The sequence below is a fragment of the Triticum aestivum genome, chromosome 6A, assembly GCF_018294505.1.
Source record: "Triticum aestivum cultivar Chinese Spring chromosome 6A, IWGSC CS RefSeq v2.1, whole genome shotgun sequence".
Lineage (NCBI taxonomy): Eukaryota > Viridiplantae > Streptophyta > Magnoliopsida > Poales > Poaceae > Triticum > Triticum aestivum.
This window is the reverse complement of record NC_057809.1, coordinates 5,011,741-5,034,507: the sequence shown is the minus strand read 5'-3', so window position 1 is coordinate 5,034,507 and position 22,767 is coordinate 5,011,741. Positions and strand designations below refer to the sequence as shown.

Below are 22,767 nucleotides of genomic sequence, written 5' to 3'. Positions count from 1 at the left end.
ACATCGCCGCACGCACCGACCCGGCCACCCTTGTGCGTTGTGCAGCCACCTACGTCGATGCCCTAAAGTGTTGGCGTTACTACAAGGATTTCCATCTTGCAAGTCAATGCCCTAGCCCTCTGCCGAAGCTTTCCCCATCAGTGCCTTCATCTGGTCCTCGGCTCAGTGTTGGGGTTCACCGTGGCGTGACGGCCAGCCATGCTACTAGGCAGCATTCGTACACTGAGGCTCTCTTGGCGCCTCGCTGACACCGGCAATCCGGTGAAGGACCACGACCTCACCATGTAGCTCCTCCACGGTCTGGACAACCGGTTCGACAAGAAATGGGAATCCAAATCCACTTTGAGGGATATAGATGAAGTCTCGCTCAGTAAAGAGAGTTGTAGATTCGTAGAAGAGGATCAGAGTATGCGCGCTACAAAAGGCAACTAGCCAATGAAAGTAAGTGGAAAGAATATAGTACTTTTGTACTGACCCCCGATCCGCACCCTCCTGGGCGATCAGGTGCCGCTGCCGCCCTTCGACGTCGCTCGTTCCCGTCTGGAGCTCGCCGAGTACACCATCAACCTCCATGCGGCCGAGGCTGGCTCCGCCGTCCTCACCATCTCTGGCGGCTCCGGCTCCACGCCCGACCGCGGTGACCGCGGCAACGACGGTGAGCGCGCCCCTGGCGGACGCGGAGCAGGCGGCTCTCGTGGCAACAGCGGCGGTGATCGTGGTCGTGGCCGTGCTCGCACTGGTGGCTGCAGGCGCGGTCACACAGACTCTAGCGGCCGCGGGTCTTCTTCAGCACGCCCTACGCCCTGGACGGGCTATTTTGCCCCGTTACGGCATGGTCGTCCCTCCGCCTCGTCCTGGCTGGATCCCTCCTAACGCCGCCGGCGTGCTCGGCCCTCGGCCCGGCGTCCACTCCCAGGCGTATCCACTGATGCTCTCGGGCCCCTCGTCGTCCACTACATCACTTGCTGCTGTCGTTCTACCCGTACCCTACGCCCTCGTGGGATCATGCCGCCCTTTTCAACCACGCCTACAACCAGCACGGGTTCCCCTCCAACGGCGCTGACTAGATTCTCGATTCCGGCGCCGCTACGCACGTCACCGGTAATCCTAGTAATCTCTCCTCGTTTCGTCCTTCCCCAAAGCATTTTTAATCTAGCATTATTGTTGGTAACGGTGATCGGCTTCCTATTATTGGCACAGGCTCCACAACTCTCCCTCCCACCAATCTCTCTCTCAAAGATGTTGTAGTCTGTCCAAACATTGTGAAAGATCTTATCTCTCACTACTAGGGAAAACCCTAGCAGTGGTTCTTGAAATATGCATAGCAGTAGCGCTGGGTCCAGCGCTACTGCTACCGCGCTACAGCTAAGTTGTAGCAGTAGCGCTGGTGTGGGCAGCGCTACTGGTAAGTATGGTTAGCAGTAGCGCTGCCCTGACCAGCGCTACTGCTAACTCTCTGTAGCGCTTCAACAAACAAAGCGATGTTGCTAATCCAGCGCTGCTAGTATAAGCTTTCCAGCGCTACTGCTAGTATTCCTGCTTTCACAGATTTACACCCCCTCCCTCTGTATTTGTGATGTATTTATACATGCTCTATACAATAGTTTCATCATATCATAGTAAACATACACTATTCTCATCATATCATAAACATACAGTAGTCTCGTCATACCATCATCATCATCATCATTCAACACAAATATCATCACATCTCTAAAACAGCGATACACAAGTCATGCCATGTCTCGAATAAGTGCAACTGCATGGTCATGGCACACACACAAGTTTCATCATCTCTATCTAAACCATGATGTAGAAGAGAATAGCGATCAACATGAGCAAGAGCGCGACTATGTAGTACTTTTGGCACCGGCGGTCCCGCCCCCGCTCTTGCCGGAGCGTTCACCTCAAGTAACTACTGTCTGCTTCGGCTCTGCTGTCGAACCCTCTGTGGCTAGCACCCGGGTACTTGTCCACCTGGGCCTGAGCGTCTCGCAGTGGTCGTAGACTCCTGGAACTGTCCCAAGTTCAGCCTTTCTCCTTCCCCTATTTCTTCTCTTCTCTCGCGACAAACCCCTGACTAGCTGGAATGATTGATTTGTTTCCTCTCACTCAGCTCTACCTAACCTTCACCTATGGCGGCAGCAGGAGCTCAGATGAGTGGACTCCGATAGACAGCCGAGGAGATCCCCCACCGGGTAAGACCATCCCTTTCCATTTCCCACCATCCCGTTCCATCTCGTCCTGCTGCAGCTACAGGGCAATGCGATGTACTCAACTACTGATGTTCTGAACCCTCTGTCAGTTGCCTGGTTTGGTAAAGCTGTGGATTCATTCCTTGGGCGATTTCAACAATAATGGATGTATAGAATATGAATATCAACACATTTTCCAACATGTAGTGCTGTAGCTTAATTTCCCGTCAAGTTCTAGCTATTTGGACAAAAAGAAAACATTTTGCCTGACCAAATTCAGCATTTTTGCACCAGTTACTTGCCTTGTTTGTCCATTTGATACTCATGCACACTCAAATCATACGGACACGCTTGTAGATTTACGATAACAAGCACAAAACAGAGTATGCTACAGCCCAGACTTTGTTTTGCTCATTGTCATCTCAAGGCTTGTGCGAACAAGTACCTTCGTCGTGCTGCCTATTCTGCGCCGGCACCAGCCTGCCTGTAGGTGTTGGTGCTGAGGCTGAATGAAAACGAGGGGTTCAGACTCCCGGGCGCTGTCGTTTACTGCGAAGTAAGTATCAAAGATGAATGGAAGCTTCAGATAAGGAATGCACTAAGGGAGTAACAGAAAGGACCTGCACACGGAAATGCCCAGCAAGATGGACTTCTATTATTTCCATTGCTACCTGCTGCAAATAGTCTCATCACCGCCGCCTGCAGAAATCAACAGATCAGAAGTCTCTTTTAGCAAACAAAACATCCATATATGGATAAATACTTGTGGCCAGCTAGAGCTGTACAATTCACATGGACCGACAATGTAAATTAAGTACAAGCATGCACCACAATGGCTAACCAGGCGAAAATGCTCAGAAATCGATGAGGAGGCAAGACAAGCCTGTTTTGAGCTGATCAGAAGCTAGTTAGACACCTCGCAGAAAAAAGAAGAAGCTAGTTATACTATCTGTACATCAATGGTTGTGCGCGTCATGATGATGCAGAGGCCGGGGTCATTCCCCTTTTTGAAAAAAAACTCTCTGTACATCAATGAGCCATTACTGTTTGCGACCTGTATATGCTGGGAAGAAGAACTGTATATTGTGAGTAATCTGCTTCTGCTGCAGGATTGTGGTTCCACTTGTTCTGCAGATAGATGCTTCTTATGGCATTTGCAGAAGCCACTCTGTAAAATAACAAAGACACTCTGAAAAATGTAAGCTTGGTTTGTTTCTGATGTCAAGATAGTGGTCAGACAAATGAAAGCTAAGGATGTAGAGTGTAGTTAGGTCAGGTGTCGTTGAATGCATGCACAAGGCAAAGCTGGCATTTGGGTTCTGGACAGGAATGCATGCTTCAGACAAATTACAAAAGAAGTGTATGTACTAGTAGAAAGAGCAGGGTATCAGTACACAGAGAAGCGTGACTTCTAAATTCAGTACCTGCAGTTTTTTTACTTCTTCACACGCAACTACTGCAGTAACCAGAGTATTTCACCGGTCTAGCTTGTGCATGCCATTGTTCTGCGCATGGCTGTTCATCAGTTTGCAACATCTGGCTACCTAGCAATACGGCACGTCTGAAACTAGATAGCAATGCGCACATTTGAAAACTACTTCAAAATACGTAGGAGCATAAAAAACTTGCTAAAAAGGTCCACAGTATTCTCAATACTCCAAAATACTTTGTTATGTCAAAACCACAGTATTTTGTACCCACAGGCTAAATTATTGTAGTTTTACAGTACATTAGTTTTAGAAAGAGAAACATTCTTAGTTGCAAACACAAAATTTCATATGTAGTACTCCTTCTGTACCAGAGTAGTGTATATTATACTCTGTCTCAACAAACGAGCTTGAAAACTTGAGGAATATTGGAGTATTAACAATTTTTTAACTTAGAATTTATTACCATCGAAAAAAAGAAAAACTAATCCTTTGGTATCTTCCAAATCTTCGCTATCCTTCGCGTCTTCGATACCCTTCGAATCCTTGTGTACCAGAAGCTAGATATATGCTGTAATTCATTATCAGCAGATACACAACCAAGTCAGAACTTCGACAATAAGACATAGTATAACACAAGCCGGCAGGAAAGCAAGTAAACGATTCCTTCAACGAGGAGATGTACTGCAGAGTGGTTTACACAAATGAGTGGCAAAAGTCCAAAATAGTGTTTCATAGAAAACATTGAAGAACAAAGAATACATGAATTAATGAGCAAAAAATGAATAAATAGCTTCGATGTGACCGGAATAATAGAAATCTAATGAGTGATTTAGTGTCGGTACTCACTGTGATTGAGCGCCTCAATGGAGAGATTCATTGGCTTGAACATGCAGACCTTTGATACTACATCAAATATTTGTTTCATTATCTAAAAGAAAAGGAAGGCAGCTCTTTCGTCTGAAAACAATGGAATAATATTTCTCCTAAATGATTCTTTCATTTCAACCATGATCGTTAAGTCAACAGAACATATATATTTTCGTCTAAAAGCACATGGGTGGCCTCTCCTCCTTTTTCCGGGCTTGAGACCGGCTATGAGATTATAAGTGTCACCTTACAATGGCATAGGCGGAGTTCCCCACCCACCCTCCCAAAAAGAAAAGAAAAAAGAAATCATAAAAATTAATGAAGACATTTTTTTTTGTTTTTATATTTATCAAATAAGTGTGAGACATAAGCTACAAATATAATAAGACATTTTTTATTTAATTTTTCTTGGTACAAAGATAAATTTGTAAAAAAGTACTCCCACCCACCTCCCCCCCCCGCCCCGCCCTGCCAAAGAAAAACACTCTATCTCTAAATTAAATAAACATTTTTAATTTTTCATGTTTTCGATTTTTTTTCTTTTTTCTTTTACAACCCAGTCTAATGCTAAAGGAGAAACCTATTTTCTTTTGTGATTTTCTTCACACCCATGGACGAAATAATTTGACGTCTTCCAAGTGGTGACAGTAATTCCATAGAAGCCTTCAAGATGGCCGCCATCCTGTAAGCAGAAAGTTTATGGGTGGGTTCCTAATTAAAAAGGTGAAACTTTACAGATGGATTGCTATGTATTTCTTAACTTGTTGATATAGAATCTCAAAAAAAATTGATTACAGACATCGAAATTACATTGGGGACTTCGCAAAAAAAAAATTACATTGGGGAGTTGCTTAGAAAAATTATCAGTATTAATTTGTTAAAATTCGAAATGAGAAGAGTAATTAGTTAAGTGGCATCCGGCCTGATGCCAATATAAAGAAGTGGACATATGTGGATACAAATGGGAAAAAGCGAGAGACAGAGTCCGCCCGTTTATTACCAGCTTGAGTTACATGGCATGACCCACGGAAGAGATTCAACGTTGGGCCCCCTCCTCCTCCTGCTGATCCCCACTGCAAGTGGCTTCACCATCGTCTGCCTGGAGATTAATTACACATAAACCAGCCAGCCAATCAGTCATCAGTAACATGATATGTGGTTTTCTATATAGCGTAGTGTGTACGCACATACCTCTGCTTGGTCACCGTAATAATAATCTTCATCGTCACCGTCCTCACTATCTGTGGCATCACTCTTGCCCGCCTGGAGATTTATTATACAAAAAACGGCCGACCGGCCATCAGCGACCGGTCGATAGATATACATACCTCATCCTGGTTGGTGCCTGCATGATCATGTAGCCAAATCTTGAATTTGGTAACAAGGCCACGCATCTCTTGTTCGCCGTGCCACCCCACCCGAGGCTCCGCATCGTCACGTAATCTTCTCTCGAGTGATCTAATCATCAGACGTGTCCTTTCTTCCTGGTATGCTGCAGGACGGCCCACATCCTCGGGTCTGTCCAAACCACGTAGGATCCACTCGAGATTATCAATGAATTTACCAGCCTTCTTGTCGTAGTTCTCTTTTACTATCTCGAGATCGAGATACACAGCATTGGGACGGGTGCCGGAAGCCTGCCTCAGCGCTTCCTCTGCTTCCTCTACTTTCCTGTAGCTGCAGTTAGTGCAGTCAAGGTAACAGGTGACTTCCTTCAGCAAAGGGCAGCTATTTCTCCTCCACGGCACCAAGCTGGCAGCGTCCTTTCTTTCAGCGCTTGCACGGTATTCCAGCACTTCAAGCATCGGCAATGCTCCTTCTCCAACAGCAATCTCTATCTTCTTCGTCCACAGGACTCTCAGCTTGTGGAACTCATTGCTGCCAAAAGTATATGATATGTTCTTTTCATCCTTACTCCAGAGAAGAAGGACGAGGAGCGACGGCAACCTGCCGATGGTTTGAACATCCTGAACTTCTACCGCATCCACATGCAGCCCTAGACGAGAAAGGAGTGGAACACTTAAATGATTGATCCATGATGGCACCCTCGGTATAACTATGATAGGCAGAATTAACTCGTACAGCTTTGTACAGGGTGCCAAGTCTTCCAAGCTATCATTTAGGACAACCGAATACTCGGCCTCAACATCATCATCCCAGACCCTCAGAATATGGATCTTGTGAAGGTTGCGCAGAGATTCCATCAGAGCCTTGCCCGCAGACTCCTCTATTTCAGCGAAATGGATATGCAGCACCCTTAGCTCTGTCAGCTTCCCCACCTCTGTGAAGAAGTTTGGGCACTTGTGCACCGAATATAGCTCCAGTTCTTCAAGGCATGTCAGTTTCCCTATCTCGCCTTTCATCACTGTACCTTCATCAGCCCACAGGCACCTCAAATTCATTAGCTCACCAACAGATGGCGGCAGCTCACTTATCAAACCTCCCCTTACATCCAATATCTCAAGAAACTTCAGATCATGCCCTATTCCTTCAGGGATCTTGACCGCTGTCTTCACTAGCCCCAGGTACCTCAGCTGCACCAACTTACCAAGATGCTCAAGACTACTACCTTCCGAAAGAACACAGTCCTCAATAACTAGCACACGCAATACTTTAAAGCTCAAAAGCAGGGGCATACTATTGGCACGGCAGTCTACAACATTATATGACCTTACATGCTCCATTTCAATGCCAGAGTTGTGTTCCCCACTTCCATGAACTGCTAATCTGCGAACCCAGTTGGTTCGTTCTCCTCGTGAACATGTGCCATGCTGCTCCATATCATGTATTGTAACAAAATTTACATCATTTGATATGGTGCGGATGAGATCGAGCACCATGTCATGGACACGGCAACCACCTCGGCCATCATTATCTTCAGGATCTATCCACCGTATCATGCTCTTGTTTACAAGCTTGTTGAAATAGATCTCTCCAAGTTCAAATGGTTCCATCCCTTCTCCATATGGTATAAATCCTTCGGCAACCCACCTCCATATCAGTGATATTTTATTAATTAAATAATCTTCAGGAAACACACTAAGATACAATAAACATGTCTTAAGATTGGACGACAGATCATAATAGCTAAAAGATAATATCTTTCTTGTGTTATGAACATCTCCATTGTCTGCATGCCCAAAACCAATGGCATCATACACCTTAGACCAGTCCTCAGTGTGTTTACCAACAAGCAAGCTAGCTATTGTAGTGATAGCTAATGGCACACCACCACATTTCTTTAAAATTTTGGTAGTCACTTCAGCAGGTCCTTCACTACCAGATGTTCTTGTATAGAATAATATTTTGGAGTAATCATCAGAAAGTGGTTGCATGTGGTAGATACCACCAGCTTTGGTGGCAACATCAACAATACGGGTAGTTATGATTAATCTACTTTCCGGATGACTATCCATGAAAGCACACTTAATCGTTTCCCATATTTGTGTATCCCATATGTCATCAATAACAATAAAGTACCTATTCACACCAGAAGGAAAATTGTTTAATTAGCAAACTGTCTAATATACTACCCACCAGGACAAGAAGCACAACAATGCATCAGAACCAAAGAAAGGCGCTAACAAAAAATAAAATAGAGATAAATGTCCTCTGGAATTGAATGGGTATTCATTTGTAGCTAAACTAGAGATAGTTGAACGCCTAAGTAATCCATGTAACCAATCACTTAATGCGACTATTGGTATTAATATCTAACCTAGCCAAATAAAAGAGGTGTCACATGTTCTAATGGCTACATTAATTTGTTTTTCTAGAGGAGTGTATTGATAGCTTGGCATACGAGGAAGAAAATTATCGGGTTTAGAGCAACTCCAACGCGGCGACCCATTTCGTTCGCTGCCATCCGAATGGGAAGCCATGGATAAAGGTGATGGCCCAACGTGGCGACTCATTCTCAAAACGCGTCCGCTTCACATCCGCGCGGACCCATTTCCGGCAAAATCTGGGACTAAAATGCATCGGCGCGGATGCGCCGCGCGTCCTCTCGGTGTCCGCCGTGGCCTCACATGTCGGCCGGGCAATCAGCGCTCACGGTCATAAAAGTCAACAAACTTCAGGCCCGCCTAGGAGTGGGTGGAAGAGCCGCGTGCCCATCCTTTTTAATGCAACTATGCGGCGGTGCCAGCCTCATCCACTTCCACCGTCCGTCCCCATCTGGCCATGTCTGCTCCTTCGCTGGCAACCAGGAACCCTAGCCAGCCAGCCAGAAGCCATCCATGGGGATCTTCAGCGGGAAGGGGAAGGGCAAGTGCACTTCCGGCACCAGCTCTTCTGGCACGCCTCCTCCACTACCGCCGCCGGCTCGTCGTGGCTCACCATCGCGGGAGCGGGAGTGGCTGTACATACTAGTCCACCAAGCGCGGTGGCACTGGCAGTACTGCCGCCCTCTGCAGTACCCAGATGTCAGCTTGCCGCACGGCTGGCATCTGGACCCGCTCAGGATCCCCATTCCGGCGATGCCACGCTCGACCAGAGCGCACGCCGAGGAGGTTCGCCGGTGACGCGAGCTCCTTACGCCGGACCAGCGCGCGATGCGTGCCTACGCGCCAGACTCCCCCAACTGGGAGCATTGGTTTGCGCTGGAGCACGAGGAGGACCACCGCCGCGGCATCAACGTCGACCATGTCGTGCTTCGGCCGCAACTAAACATCCTGCCTGAGGAGGAGGAAGAGGAGGCGGCCGCTGGAGGCCACCATGCAGCGCGCCCTGGAGGAGAGCCAGTGCGAGAAGGATGCATGTTGGGTCGGCATGGAGGAGGCCTTCGCGCTGTCAGCTGCTGGGGACTGCGTCATCTCCCCTCCACTACTAGGAAAAGGGCTATAGATGATATGACCATTAATGGCGCACCAGACATGTGGTGCACCACTATTATATACTAATGGCGCACCGTGTTGGTGCGCCATTAGTGTCCAAATACTAATGGCGCACCACATCCACGGTGCGTCATTAGTAACAATTATTTTTTAATTTTTTTTTCAAAACTAGTAATGGCGCACCAGTAGATAGTGCGCCATGCGCACCACATCCACGGTGCGCCACTAGTATTTTTTTTCAATTTTTTTTTCAAAACTAGTAATGGCGCACCAGTGGATAGTGCGCCATTACTAGTTACCATATCCACGGTGCGCCGCTAGTAATTTTTTTCAATTGTTTTTATTTTTGTTCAAAACTAGTAATGGCGCACCGTGTGTGTGGTGCGACATTACTAGTTGAACTAGTAATGCTGCACCACTCCCACGGTGCGCCATTACTAACTTGGCCCAAAAATTCCACCGAATGCACCTCCCTGGACCGCCTTTTTAGTTTAAAAATAAAAGAAAATGATGGAAATGTCAAAAAAAAATAAAAGAAAATAAGTTTCCCATGTGATATGTGGTCTACTTGTTGGGAAAATTTACAAATATGAATTTCAACTTTATTTGTAAAATCTCTCTGGAACTTGTAAAATGGGAACCCCATTAAAGATTTTCAAAATCCCCAAAAACCTAACAAAAAAAGTTACGGGGCTTTTAAGATCTAGAGGGAAAAAATGGAGAAAATTTCAAACTTACTAGTGGCGCACCGTTTGCTAGGTGCGCCACTAGTAACAGAAAAAAATTGGTTTAAAAATATTGATTTTTTTTCAAAATATGATACGTAATATGACCGGGAAGTTTGAAATATTTTTTCAAAATTTTATCATACTCATGAACATGAACAAAGTCCTAGACATCAACAAGGTTTAATAGGATTGATATGATAGATATATCAACAAGTGCCTGTGAAGTGAGCTGGTGCTGAGGATGGGTAACCTTCCGGGAAGTTTGACCACAGAGTGTGATTTGACTTGAGATTAAGTATATTGACCCGAGATTAAGCCATAGTGACCTAAGATTAAGAAAAAAACAAAAAAAATTAAAAAAATCTGATTTTTTTTAAAAAATTGTTACTAATGGCGCACTTCTATGTGGTGCACCATTAGTATACCAGATACCAATTACGCACCATGGGCTATATTAATGGCGCACATGTGGTGCGTCGTTAGTATACCAGATACTAATGGCGCATTCCAATGGCATGGTGTTAGTGGCGCACCTGTAGTGCGCCATTAGTAGCGAAAACAGGTGCGCCACTAGCAGCCCTTTTCCTAGTAGTGCTTCGCCGCCACCGCCGGCGTTCCTCCCCGAGCTACAGCCCAACGGATCACCATCCGAAGGTCTACTAGTGGACCGGTGTGCTCTACGGATGGATTAGCGCGCCGCGCATCCGGTTCTGCGCGACGCTGAAGCAGGAAGTCGCCTACCTCCAACAATGGAGGACGCGTCAGCTGGCGGAAGAGCGCGCTAACTGCGAGCGACAGATGGAGCTAGAGAGCCGGCTGGTGTGGGAGGCGGATGAGGTGCGCGCCCTTGCGGTGGCAGTGTAGCCGCCGCCACCACCGGGACAGTTTGCACCGCGCGGGATAGATGGCGGAGGAGGCAGCTCGTGCGGTGTGGGAGACCGCCTTCCCCTGGGCTGGGCCGGAGCTGGCGTTCATCGACCTCACTGGCCCCGGGGAGGACGATGACGACGCCGCCGCCTAGGGCAGCACGCTGACGGCGCGAACTTTCTTTTAGTTTTATTAATGTTTAAGTGGCCTTTGGCCGGTAGGTTGACCGGTCATTTATGTTTAATTGTGTTTAATTATGCATATTTTTCACCCGCGTGTGTACATTTTCTTTTTTGGTATGCCCGGTCGTAGATTTGGGTCTGCCACCCGTTGGGTGCGCCTGCCGACCCAAATGAAAATGCGGATACAAACGTCCGTTTGGCCGACACATACGGATAAAAAGCGGACAAAGCGCGCGTCCATTTGGGTCGCTGCGTTGGAGTTGCTCTCAGTGGCGGAGGCAGGGGGTGCTGGCAGGGGCCAAGGCCCCCCCCCCCCCCTATGCTCTCTCAAATACAACTATATATGCTCCTAATCCTCCATTTGTCAAATACAATTAGCAAGATTTAGTTGATTTGGCCCCGTCTAACATTATAGCACTCTGTTTGGCCCCCTCTATATTAAGTTTCTGGCTCCGCCACTGGTTGCTCTTATAGACATGATTAACTGAGAGGCGACATGTGCACGAGTTGGGGACCAATGATAAATCACGTGTGTGCTCTAGGTGTATTTCTTTTGTTTTGTCTCTGTGCTTGATTCAGTGTGCTTGCCAAATGTAACTCAGAAATTGTCGTGTCAAAATGAGTAGTTTATAGATTTGGACTAGACGAATCGAAAGCAAAGATAAAACATATATTGTCTTCCTTACTGTAGCTGGGCGTAGGTGACAGAAAGAAGTTATTGACTAGCATACAGGGAGGTTAATGTGTACCTCTTGCCTGCAAGGAACGTCTGCAACTCGTTGATCAGCTGCCTTTCATCCATTGTTGTTGCAGCTTTGTACAACTCCTTGTCAAGTTCACAGACTATATCCAGAAGAACTTTCTTTGCCTTTGGGTTCTGACCCACTGGAACAAAACCATGACACTGATATGTTGTAACTCGTTGATATTTTGTGCTAAGCTTGTCATACAATGCTTTTGCAAGGGTTGTCTTTCCCAGTCCTCCAAATCCAACAATAGAGACTATCTTGGGATTTTTATCAGGCATGGGAACCCCCTCGGACAGGATCTTTATCAGCTCATTAATTGGCTTATCAATACCCACCAGGTCAGACAACTTTTTGTATAGAGCTGGGAGACGAGGGTCAACTGTAGTTGCTGCAGGATTTGCATCAACATCGTCTATCTTGTAACTGTCGCGCCGTTCCTTGATCTTCCTAACTTGGCTCTGAATGTCTTTGATGTCATTGGCTATTTCATGGCGTGCCTTGAACTTGCTGAACTCATTGCGGGCCTTCTTGAGCAAGTGCTTGATTTTGGGCTTGGTTGGCTCATTACCCTCGACGCGGGTCACGAATGAGTCGAGGCTGTCCTCGATGGCGTAGGACAACTCCCTGACCTCATTGGCCCAAATCTTGACCTGCGGGTCGAGTTGATCTAGAGGCACGCTGGACACCTTGATGAGGGCTGCTTGCATGCTCTCGAGCTCGGCCTTGAGTTCTTCAATCCCCTTCTTCACACTCTTCTTCAGCTTGTACTCCTCTACGAGCAGCTCTCCCAGCTTGGGGAGGAGAGAGCTCATCGCCCCTGTGGCGAACTGCATGATGACTCTCACCCTATCACTCTCTCACTTTTGCAAGCCTGCTGGCTCTTCTCCTCTCTTTTTCTCTCCCTCAGCTTCTATCTCCTTTCAGAAGCTCTTGCTTGCTGGCTGTGGCTAGGTTGCTGCCGCTTGTATGAATATATGGACTACTAGCTAGCTAGTTTGATTGGATCTGAAGCTTCTTTGCGACTGGAGTGATAAGGACGCGGTTACAACACTAGCGAGCTAGCGTTGTTAGTTGGTTCACCTAATTAATTCTTGCGCTGTTTGAAAAGAGGTGCTTTTCCAAGGAGGACGTGATGGTGGCTCTTTCGTCTTTATGTGTTAGTGCGCCCTGATGGGGGCGTGGTGAGGTGCCTTTTCGGGAAATGGAAACTATATAAACACAAGTTGCAGATTTAACTAATTCCGTGTTGCCGACCATGGTGAATGCACGACAATAGATTCCAAACTCCAGTGTCCTTAAATCGTTAGTATAGCTAGCCACAACAATTATCACGTAGATACTCCAAAGTATTGCTACGTAGCAATAAGTTATTCCAGCTGGGTTACCACCTGCTACAGACATTTAAAACGGTTGCATGATGGAGCAAAACAAGCTTTGTTTAATCACTTGGTAAGAGCATTTGTTTTGGGGTCTTGATCGTCGCGGGCTCGTGGCCCAGTACCAACTATTCCTACAAAATAAGTACCAAGTCAGATTGGTGGTGTGACACCTCTCGGAATACCAACTTCTTTTTGAGAGAGATAAACTCCAAATACCAACTAAATCCATTTAAATGATTTGAGCTAGGTCCTGTTTGGTTACACTGTTTGGTTACATAGGGACAAACAGGGGGAACACATCCTCTAACATCACGAAGGGATGTCACGAAATTACAGTGCAAATCCAGTGCAAAACAAAAAAATTACTGTTCATAGAAAAAAGTGAAATTAATTTTATTTCATCATAAGATTTTGTTTGTATGTAACTTCTGTATATGTATACAGTAGATTTGTAATTTGCAAATTAATTCAAATCATTTTAGTCTTAATCATATGGATGTGAAGAAGGCATGTCAGGGTCTGTAGCTTCCCTGACATCCCTTCGTGATGTTATAGGATCTCGTTCCCCAAACAGGAGGGACTTTTTTTAGGGACTAGAAAAAGACTCTACTGGAGGGTCATTTTTCTTTAGTCCATGCGACTAAAAAAATATCTAGTCCCTTGCAACCAAACACCCCCTTATCTCTGAAACGAAAGGAATAGAGTAGGGTTACTAGATTGATAAATAATTAGGAAATGAAACCAATGTTCGACACACACCACAATGAGATTTTATTCGTTAAATGCAACTTGTTTGTTGTACTACATGCGCCGCGTATGATAAGGTTAGGTGATGGTGGGTCGTTAATGTTCTACCAGACACTAAAGATGATAAATTAACAACTATTTTCCTGTAACAAATTTTGACCAATCTCGATGCCCTCGAAAACCGTGGACCACCGTCAACCCACCAAGGCAAACTGAAATTTCATTTTGGCCAGGTTTCACTTCACCGGCCCTAAACACGACAATATCAAAGCTCATTAACAGGAACCAGACGTCTCTTTCTTCGTGGATGTACAATTGCAGTCACTTGGGTTATCTGGCTTTGCAAAAATGATTTCCATTTCAATTGAATGCCAAATATATACCAATGAGGACGGGGCTTTCAAGGAGGAGATGCACCTTGTATTCCACGGAGCCAAGACACAGGTTTATAGCTTTTAATTTTTACTCACTCCGCCACATAATATAGGATATTTTTTACAGTACAGGGAGTAGTTTTTAGCCTATTGCTAGCTTTACTTTGCTATACTAGTCTCCAATCCATACACATTTTTATTTTATTTTCACTTTTTAGTTGTTCCCGACTTTTCTTTGCTAGTCTCTGTATTACATATTACATACGTTCTTAGTTCATTTGAATTAAAATCATGTCACTTATTTTCGAAAGGAGGCAGTACTTTTGTTTCAATAAAATTGCAGTAGGTTACCGTTTCCCTCACTAGAGACGACAAATGCTAACAACAATTACATGACATGGTGGTTTCATGTGCACCAGCTGGTAGTAGTGGGTGGGTGCTGGAGGGCAGCTGCATGTGTGAATGAAGCCACCAACCATAAAAAGTGGCGATAACTTTTGAGTATCAAAAGAACCGCCAGTCAGGCCATGTGTACTCCTCAAAAGTTGTTTTGGCGTTGCTTCCTCCATGTGCATCGCGGTAACTTTCCTCGAGATGTGCACTGACTAACGTCGTTGATTGAGGGAGGATTCCGTTTTGGATAACAAAAACACAGATCACCTATTGGTATCTTGGGCTAGCCACTTGTCATAGAAAAGAGAAAAATATTCAGGATCAAATATCCGTATCACAAATCATGTATAGATGGGCCATATTTACCGAAAAAGGCTTTCGCCCCGCTTTATATATAAAGCACACCAATCAACAAGCACACAGTACAAGCACACAATACACGCACACACCCAGGGCAGGATACAAAGGCGCTGAGCGCAGCAACACCACCCATATCACTACCACCACGCAGAGATGAAACTACATATGACGAACCATGTGCTCCAAGGCGGCGCCTTTAAGAAGGGAACGACACCGGCACGCCGCCACCGCCCGATCCAAGGATCAGAGTTTCCCCCGGAGCCGCATGACGGGCAATGAGAGCCGCGACGACGCCTTCAAAAAGGGAACGATCTTCGCCGCCGCCGGTCCGTCCGAAGATAGAACAGATTTTCACCTCGGCCAACACACACCGCCACCGAAGGCCACACCCGGCAACCACGCCAGCCACACGGCCATGGTGACCGGGCAGCACCAGGGAACGGGCTCTGCCCACGAGCACCACGCTACCACCACCAGGGCCGCCGCTCCAGCATCCGAGACCTCGACACCACCTCACCCGAGACCCGTCGCACCCCAACGAAAGAGATGAGTGGAAAGGTCCCACCTTTCGCACCCCTGGGCGATCCCCAGTGTCGAGACCCAATAGGTCGGCCAAAGCTGGCATCCACCGACCCGTTCTGCGGCCCCAAGCACGAGACGAGCTCGGTCCTGCAGCATCGAGAGGGGGACGAGCTCAGTCCTGCTGCACCGTGCGTGAGACGAGCTCGGTCCTGCTGCATCGGGCGCGGGACGAGCTCGGTCCTGCAGCACTAGGGCGCGAGACAAGCGGTGGAACACAGCTAGGAGAGGACCAGCCCATTGATGGGAGTAACGCCCGGGCGACGAGGAGATGGGGTGAAGGTCGAGACGTTCCAACCGCAGACGAGCCGACACCGGAGAAGCCGGCCGTTGCCGCGGATAGAATCATTGAGCTACCGTGGAGCCGCCACGACACCGGGAGGCCATCACCGAGACCTCCCCACGCCGCCGCCCACGGCCGGAGCAGCGGCCACCCCGGCCGCTGCCGAACCCGTGCCGCCTGCCGGAAAACTCGCATCAGATCCGGCCGGCACGCCCCCACCTCCACAAGCTCCAGCCCACCTCCGACCCCGACCGAGAGGAGAAGGAGGCCGAGCCATAGCCCGAAGAGAAGGGGTCCACAGGAACCCGCCCGCTGCAGCCCATGGTTGGATCTGGACCACCGCCGCCACCACGGGCATGTAGCCGTCGCGCCGCCGCCGTCGCCCACCATGTCGCCGCCATCGCCCACAACGCCGCCGCACCACCGAGCCCCACGCATGCCCGGCGCCGCCGCCAGGAAAGGCCACCCCACATCGGCCACCCCCGAGCGGTGGAGAGAGGGGCCCCGCCGCCAGCCACCGAGGGCGGCTTTGCCCCGGTGGCAAGGGCGGGGGAGGGTGGGGAGGAGGAGAGGAGGGGGTGGCCGCGCTGTCGCCCGAGTCGCCCGCGTGGGGGGTGGGGGCACGCGGGGGCTAGGATGGGGGACGACGTGAGTCCGATCGAGCTTTGAAGATAGATCCATATGCCACCAAGGGCCATATTTCGGTCCAAGTTATTCAACCATCTCATGGAGATCTCCGTAGAAAAAGGATCGGGAGGGACTAGTGCCGCCGCCGGATCCTTCCTCCACGTCCATCTCACCCGATGATACGTCTCCAACGTATCTATAATTTTTGATTGTTCCATGCTATTATATTATCTGTTTTGGATGTTTATGGGCTTTATTAAATACTTTTATATTATTTTTGGGACTAACATATTAACCCAGAGCCCAGTGCCAGTTTCTGTTTTTCCTTGTTTTAGAGTATCGCAGAAAAGGAAAATCAAACGGAGTCCAATTGACCTGAAACTTCACGGAACTTATTTTTGGAACAGAAGAAGTCCACTGAGTATCGGAGATGGACCGGGAGAGTCCCGGGTTGCCCGTGAGGGTGGGGGGCGCGCCCACCCCCCTGGGCGTGCCCCCTGCCTCGTGGACAGCCCGGAGATCCATCGACATACTTCTTCCTCCCATATATACCCATATACCCTAAAAACATCGGGGAGAACAATAGACCGTGAGTTCCGCCGCCAGAAGCCTCCGTAGCCACCGAAAACCAATCTAGACCCGTTCCGGCACCCTGCCGGAGGGGGAATCCCTCTCCGGTGACCATCTTCATCATCCCGGTGCTCTCCACGACGAGGAGGGAGTAGTTCTCCCTCGGGGCTGAGGGTATGTACCAGTATATATGTGTTTGATCTCTCTCTCTCTCTTTCTCGTGTTCTTGATTTGGCACGATCTTGATGTATCGCGAGCTTTGCTATTATAGTTGGATCTTATGATGTTTCTCACCCTCTACTCTCTTGTAATGGATTGAGTTTTCCCTTTGAAGTAATCTTATCGGATTGAGTCTTTACACTAGTAGAAAAAGGGGCTTTCGTTCGGGCCTGGCCAGCCCATTAGTCCCAGTTCTGCCACGAACCGGGACCAATGGATGCATTCGTTCCGATTCGTGAGCCCAGGAGGCTAGCCGGGGCGTCGTGGGCAATTGTCCCGGTTTGTATGGACCCATTTGTCCCAGTTCCAGGCACGAACCAGGACCAATGGGCCTCGCTCCTGGCCCACAAACATAGGTCCCGGTTCTTGGTTCGAACCGGGACAGAAGGCTGGGCTTTAGTCCCGGTTCCAGCCACGAACCGGGATAAATGAGCTTCCTATATATACCCCATCGCCGATGAGCAGAGCACTCCATAGTGCTCAGTTTTTTGCTGGCCGGCGAGGAAGGTCATTTGGGTGCTCTAGCTCACCTCTTATGCATGTGAGGTGTTTGATGAAATGCCCGATCCACATTAGTTAAGCTTTCTCCTCTCGAAGCTCGACCTCGGAGCTCCATTTTTTCTGAGATTTGTCTAGGTTTAGCGGTCCGTCACGCCCCGTCCTCGTCTTGCACCGCCGTCGATCGCCCGGGCCGAGTTCAATCCTGTACGCACCACCGTGGTGAGCCTCTTGTTCTTATCTTCTTTCTGAAAGAAAAAAAATCTTACTTTAGATAGATACTTGTCTAATTTTCTTACTTTTGACACACATAATTATATATAATGCACGCAGATGAACCGACAATGGATGTACGGTGACAGACACACCTCCGAGTACATTAAGGGCGTGCGTAAATTTCTTGAAGTGGCTGTGGCAAACAAGTAGAATGGTTTTATGTGTTCTCCATGCCCTGATTGTGGGAATACGAGGTCTTACTCTGACAAGAAAATCCTTCACACCCACCTGCTTTATAAAGATTTCATGCCACACTATAATGTTTGGACGATGCACGGAGAAATAGGGGTTATGATGGAAGACAGCGAAGAAGAAGAGGACGATGACAACTATGTGCCCCCTGAATACAGTGATGCTGCAAGGGGGGAAGCTGAAGATCAAGAGGAACCAGATGATGTGCCCGATGATGATCTCCATCGGGTCATTGTTGATGCAAGGGAAAAGTGCGAAAGTGAAAAGGAAAAGCTCAAGTTCGATCGCATGTTAGAGGATCAAAAAAAGGGTTGTGCCCCAATTGCGAAGATGGCAACACGAAGCTCGGTACCGTATTGGAATTGCTGCAGTGGAAGGCAGAGAATGTTGTGCCTGATAAAGGATTTGAGAAGCTACTGAAAATATTGAAGAAGAAGCTTCCAAAGGGTAACGAATTGCCCGACAGTACGTACGCAGCAAAGAAGGCCGTATGCCCTCTAGGATTGGAGGTGGAGAAGATACATGCATGCCCTAATGACTACATCCTCTACCGTGGTGCGTACAAGGATTTGAACTCATGCCCGGTATGCGGTGCATTGCGGTATAAGATCAGACGAGATGACCCTGATGATGTTGAGGGTGAGCCCCGCAGGAAGATGGTTCCTGCGAAGGTGATGTGGTATGCTCCTATAATACCACGGTTGAAATGACTGTTCAGAAACAAAGAGCATGCCAAGTTTATGCGATGGCACAGTGAGGACCGTAAGAAAGACGGGAAGTTGAGAGCACCCGCTGACGGGTCGCAGTGGAGAAAAATCGAGAGAAAGTACTGGGCTCAGTTTGCAGGTGACCCAAGGAACGTATGGTTTGGTTTAAGCGCGGATGGCATTAATCCTTTCAGGGAGTAGAGCAGCAATCACAACACCTGGCCCGTGACTCTATGTATGTATAACCTTCCTCCTTGGACGTGCATGAAGCAGAAGTTCATTATGATGCCAATTCTCATCCAAGGCCCTAAGCAACCCAGCAACAACATTTATGTGTACCTAAAGCCATTAGTTGAAGAACTTTTACAACTGTGGAATGGAAACGGTGTACGTGCGTGGGATGAGCACAAACAGGTGGAATTTAACCTGCATGCGTTGCTGTTTGTAACCATCAACGATTGGCCCGCTCTTAGTAACCTTTCAGAACAGACAAACAAGGGATACCGCGCATGCACGCGCTGTTTAGCTGACACCGAAAGTATATACCTGGACAGATGCAGGAAGAATGTGTATCTGGGCCATCGTCGATTTCTCCCGACCAACCATCAATGTCGAAAGAAAGGCAAGCATTTCAAAGGCGAGGCAGATCACCGGAAGAAGCCCGCCATGCGTACTGGTGATCACGTACTTGATATGGTCTCTGATTTACACGTAATATTTGGAAAGGGTCCCGGCGGACTAGCTGTTCCGAATGACGCTGAGGGACGCGCACCCATGTGGAAGAAGAAATCTATATTTTGGGACCTACCCTACTGTAAAGAGCTAGAGGTACGCTCTTCAATCGACGTGATACACGTGACGAAGAACCTTTGCATGAACCTGTTAGGATTCTTGGGCGTGTATGCGAAGACAAAAGATACACCTGAGGCACGGGACGACCTGCAACGTTTGCACGAAAAAGACGGCATGCCTCCAAAGCAGTATGAAGGTCCTGCCAGATACGCTCTTACCAAAGAAGAGAAGGAAATATTTTTTGAATGCCTGCTCAGTATGAAGGTCCCGACTGGCTTCTCGTCGAATATAAAGGGAATAATAAATATTTCAGAGAAAAAGTTCCAGAACCTAAAGTCTCATGACTGCCACGTGATTGTGACGCAACTGCTTCCGGTTGCATTGAGGGGGCTTCTACCGAAAAACGTCCGATTAGCCATTGTGAAGCTATGTGCATTTCTCAATGCAATCTCTCAGAAGGTGATCGATCCAGAAATCATACCAAGGTTAAGGAGTGATGTGGCGCAATGTCTTGTCTGTTTTGAGCTGATGTTCCCACCATGCTTCTTCAATATCATGACGCACATCCTAGTTCATCTAGTCGACGAGATTGTCATTCTGGGCCACAACACCACCTCGCATGTATGAGGGTCCGGTACGATGCTCCGGTGGCATTGCTACCCCCCAGGGCCCCCGTCCCGCCTAACCGTGGAGCGGTTGACCACGAGATCTAGCCTTTTGACTTCCCACGGATGGGCTTTGACCAGTGGACCTCTGCACCCGGTTGTGTCAGGTCACCCATAGGGCCAAACCCACAGCTACATCCACCGTGTAGACCCGACGCGTCCGTTTCCCCCCTACAGGTGCCGGCGCCGTCCATGAGGGGGGCACACCGCGGACGTGAGGGGGGTCACACTCTGGAGACGGGTGTCGGGCGTTTGCAATCGCCACAAAACTTTTGTCGGCATAGCTGTTTTTGATTTTAATAAAATATAATGATCTATATTCAAAAGAACATGACCGCACATTATTAACGTGCTCAAAAAAATACAAACCATATATATATATATTCATAATATATGAAAAAAATACAAACTACATATATATTCATATGTATGTTTATATTTAACATGCTACATGTTAGTTTATATAATAATACATAAAAAAGCTTAAAAAAATACATATGAAAAAAAAGTCTACCTATGCCGACGGCTATGCCGTCGGCATAGAGACGGCCAGGTTTTAGGCGGCGGGCGGCGTGCCGCGGATCGCTGACGTGGCAGGTATGCCGACGGCAGCCGTCGGCTTAGCTCATGGACGGTGCGCCGCGGATCTATGACGTGGCATGACGATATATGCCGACGGCCGGCCGTCCAGGCCGTCGGCATAGATTTGACGACGTTAGCCGCTGGTCATGGGTGGGGTCGCCGGGCCCACGGGTATGCCGACGGCTGCTGTCGCCATGTTCGCAGCTGGGCCGACGACATATGTATGCCGACGGGTGCCGTCGGCTTAGCTTGTGGTAGCCCGACGGCCAAGATACGCCGACGGCCAGGACGTGGCTGTCGGCATAGCGCAAAGTAGGCCGACGGCAGCTGTCGGCATTGATTTGGCCGTCGGGGTAGGGCTAGTTTCCGGTAGTGATTTAGATGTACAAAGTTATGACACATCTAGATTTGCTTTAGCAAAACTTTGAAAATATTTACAAGCAAAAGCGCTAAATTTAAAGAAAGCTGTTAGCTACCTCGTGGGCAAGAAACGAAGCAATCTCGGCGTCACTGTTGCAATAGTCGAGCACTCCGGTGTAGACAATAATCTTGCCGACCCCTGTTATAGCTGCTACTCGGAACTTGTTGTCTCTGACAACGATCACCTCCCAGTCAAGCGTCTCCAGCCAGTCCAGGTTTACGCCACGGCCACCCCTCTGATTCTGCCTCTGCCTGATTGCCAGGCCAATGTGGGCGGCAGTAATGATCTCACGGGCAATGTGGCTGACTTGGACAGTGTGGGGGTGATGCGGGCCGAGGATCTCGGAGTGGCGCTCCTTCCTGAACTTGGCGAATTCACCCTCGGAAAGTTCTCGCAGCTTTTTGTCGGAGATGACGACCAGCTGAGTGCGCCCGGTGAAGGGCACGGTCTGACCGTATCTGAGATGGAGTGCGATGACCGATGCGCTGGCAGCAAGAGCAGCCACCACAGCGACCTTCCGAGGGTCGTGGTGCCATGGGGTGGTCTCCTGCGGTCTGCGACTACGAGAGCTGATCAGCGGTGGCGGTGGCCGTGTGATGACGCGACCGTCCGACTTGGGGAAGAATCGTCGTGCGACTGCCTCCAGGCGGCACACGCGACTCCTGCAGAGTAGGAAGAGGCCGGAAAACATGGAACCCGACTTGTTCCTCAGCATCATCGTCGCATCTTCTTCTCTTTCAATCTTAGTTTGCTATCCCGCTGCACGCAGGTTTGTATGCCTGCCTTGTTTCTTCCCGTTTTGTTTTGTTTTCCTTTTCGTACGTGGTTTCCTCACCCTGCACTTCACGTATCACTCTTTCTTTTATGTGTATATATAGCATATGACGACAGGATTCATCCTTGCACACGGTCCATCTTTTCTTGACGGATAATTATATGTATGTATGCTGTTGTTTCAAACAGAAAAGGTAACCGCAACCTGAAAAAAAAATTCATGGACCAATTGGAGTTCGTGTGACGGAAAGACTGAACCCTAAGGAGAAATACCGTATGGAGAAGTCACATCTCAGAAAAAAAATACTCCGGGACGGCTCCCTCTCCCTCCCCTCCCGCGACGCTCCCGCGAGCGCCGGGGGAAACCCTAGCTCCGGCCCGCGGCCCTCCTCCTCGCGCCTTCCTCCCCAGGCCGCTGCCGGACGTGCTGGTGGGATAAGCCCTGCCAGCGCGGGCGGCAGCAGGCTGTTCCTCCT

General features: G+C 48.3%; 1 protein-coding gene across 4 annotated transcripts; it reads right to left on the bottom strand.

Moving 5' to 3' along the window:
• Nucleotides 1-1,666: 1,666 nt before the first annotated feature.
• LOC123131592 (disease resistance protein Pik-2) lies at nucleotides 1,667-12,859 on the bottom strand. Of its 4 annotated transcripts, none has more exons than XM_044551252.1 (5): nucleotides 11,854-12,859; nucleotides 5,821-7,483; nucleotides 5,684-5,755; nucleotides 5,493-5,591; nucleotides 4,944-5,174 (listed from the first exon to the last, which is right to left on the bottom strand). In XM_044551252.1, the coding sequence occupies exons 1-4, from the start codon at nucleotides 12,684-12,686 to the stop codon at nucleotides 5,529-5,531; spliced, it is 2,631 nt and encodes an 876-aa protein (XP_044407187.1). In that variant the 5' UTR covers nucleotides 12,687-12,859; the 3' UTR covers nucleotides 4,944-5,174; nucleotides 5,493-5,528. The 4 variants fall into 4 exon arrangements, with proteins under 4 accessions (XP_044407188.1, XP_044407187.1, XP_044407185.1 ...); XM_044551250.1 differs by having other exon boundaries at nucleotides 5,821-7,972; nucleotides 11,854-12,852; XM_044551253.1 differs by lacking the exons at nucleotides 4,944-5,174; nucleotides 5,493-5,591 and adding an exon at nucleotides 1,667-4,553 and having other exon boundaries at nucleotides 5,821-7,972; nucleotides 11,854-12,853.
• Nucleotides 12,860-22,767: the final 9,908 nt, after the last annotated feature.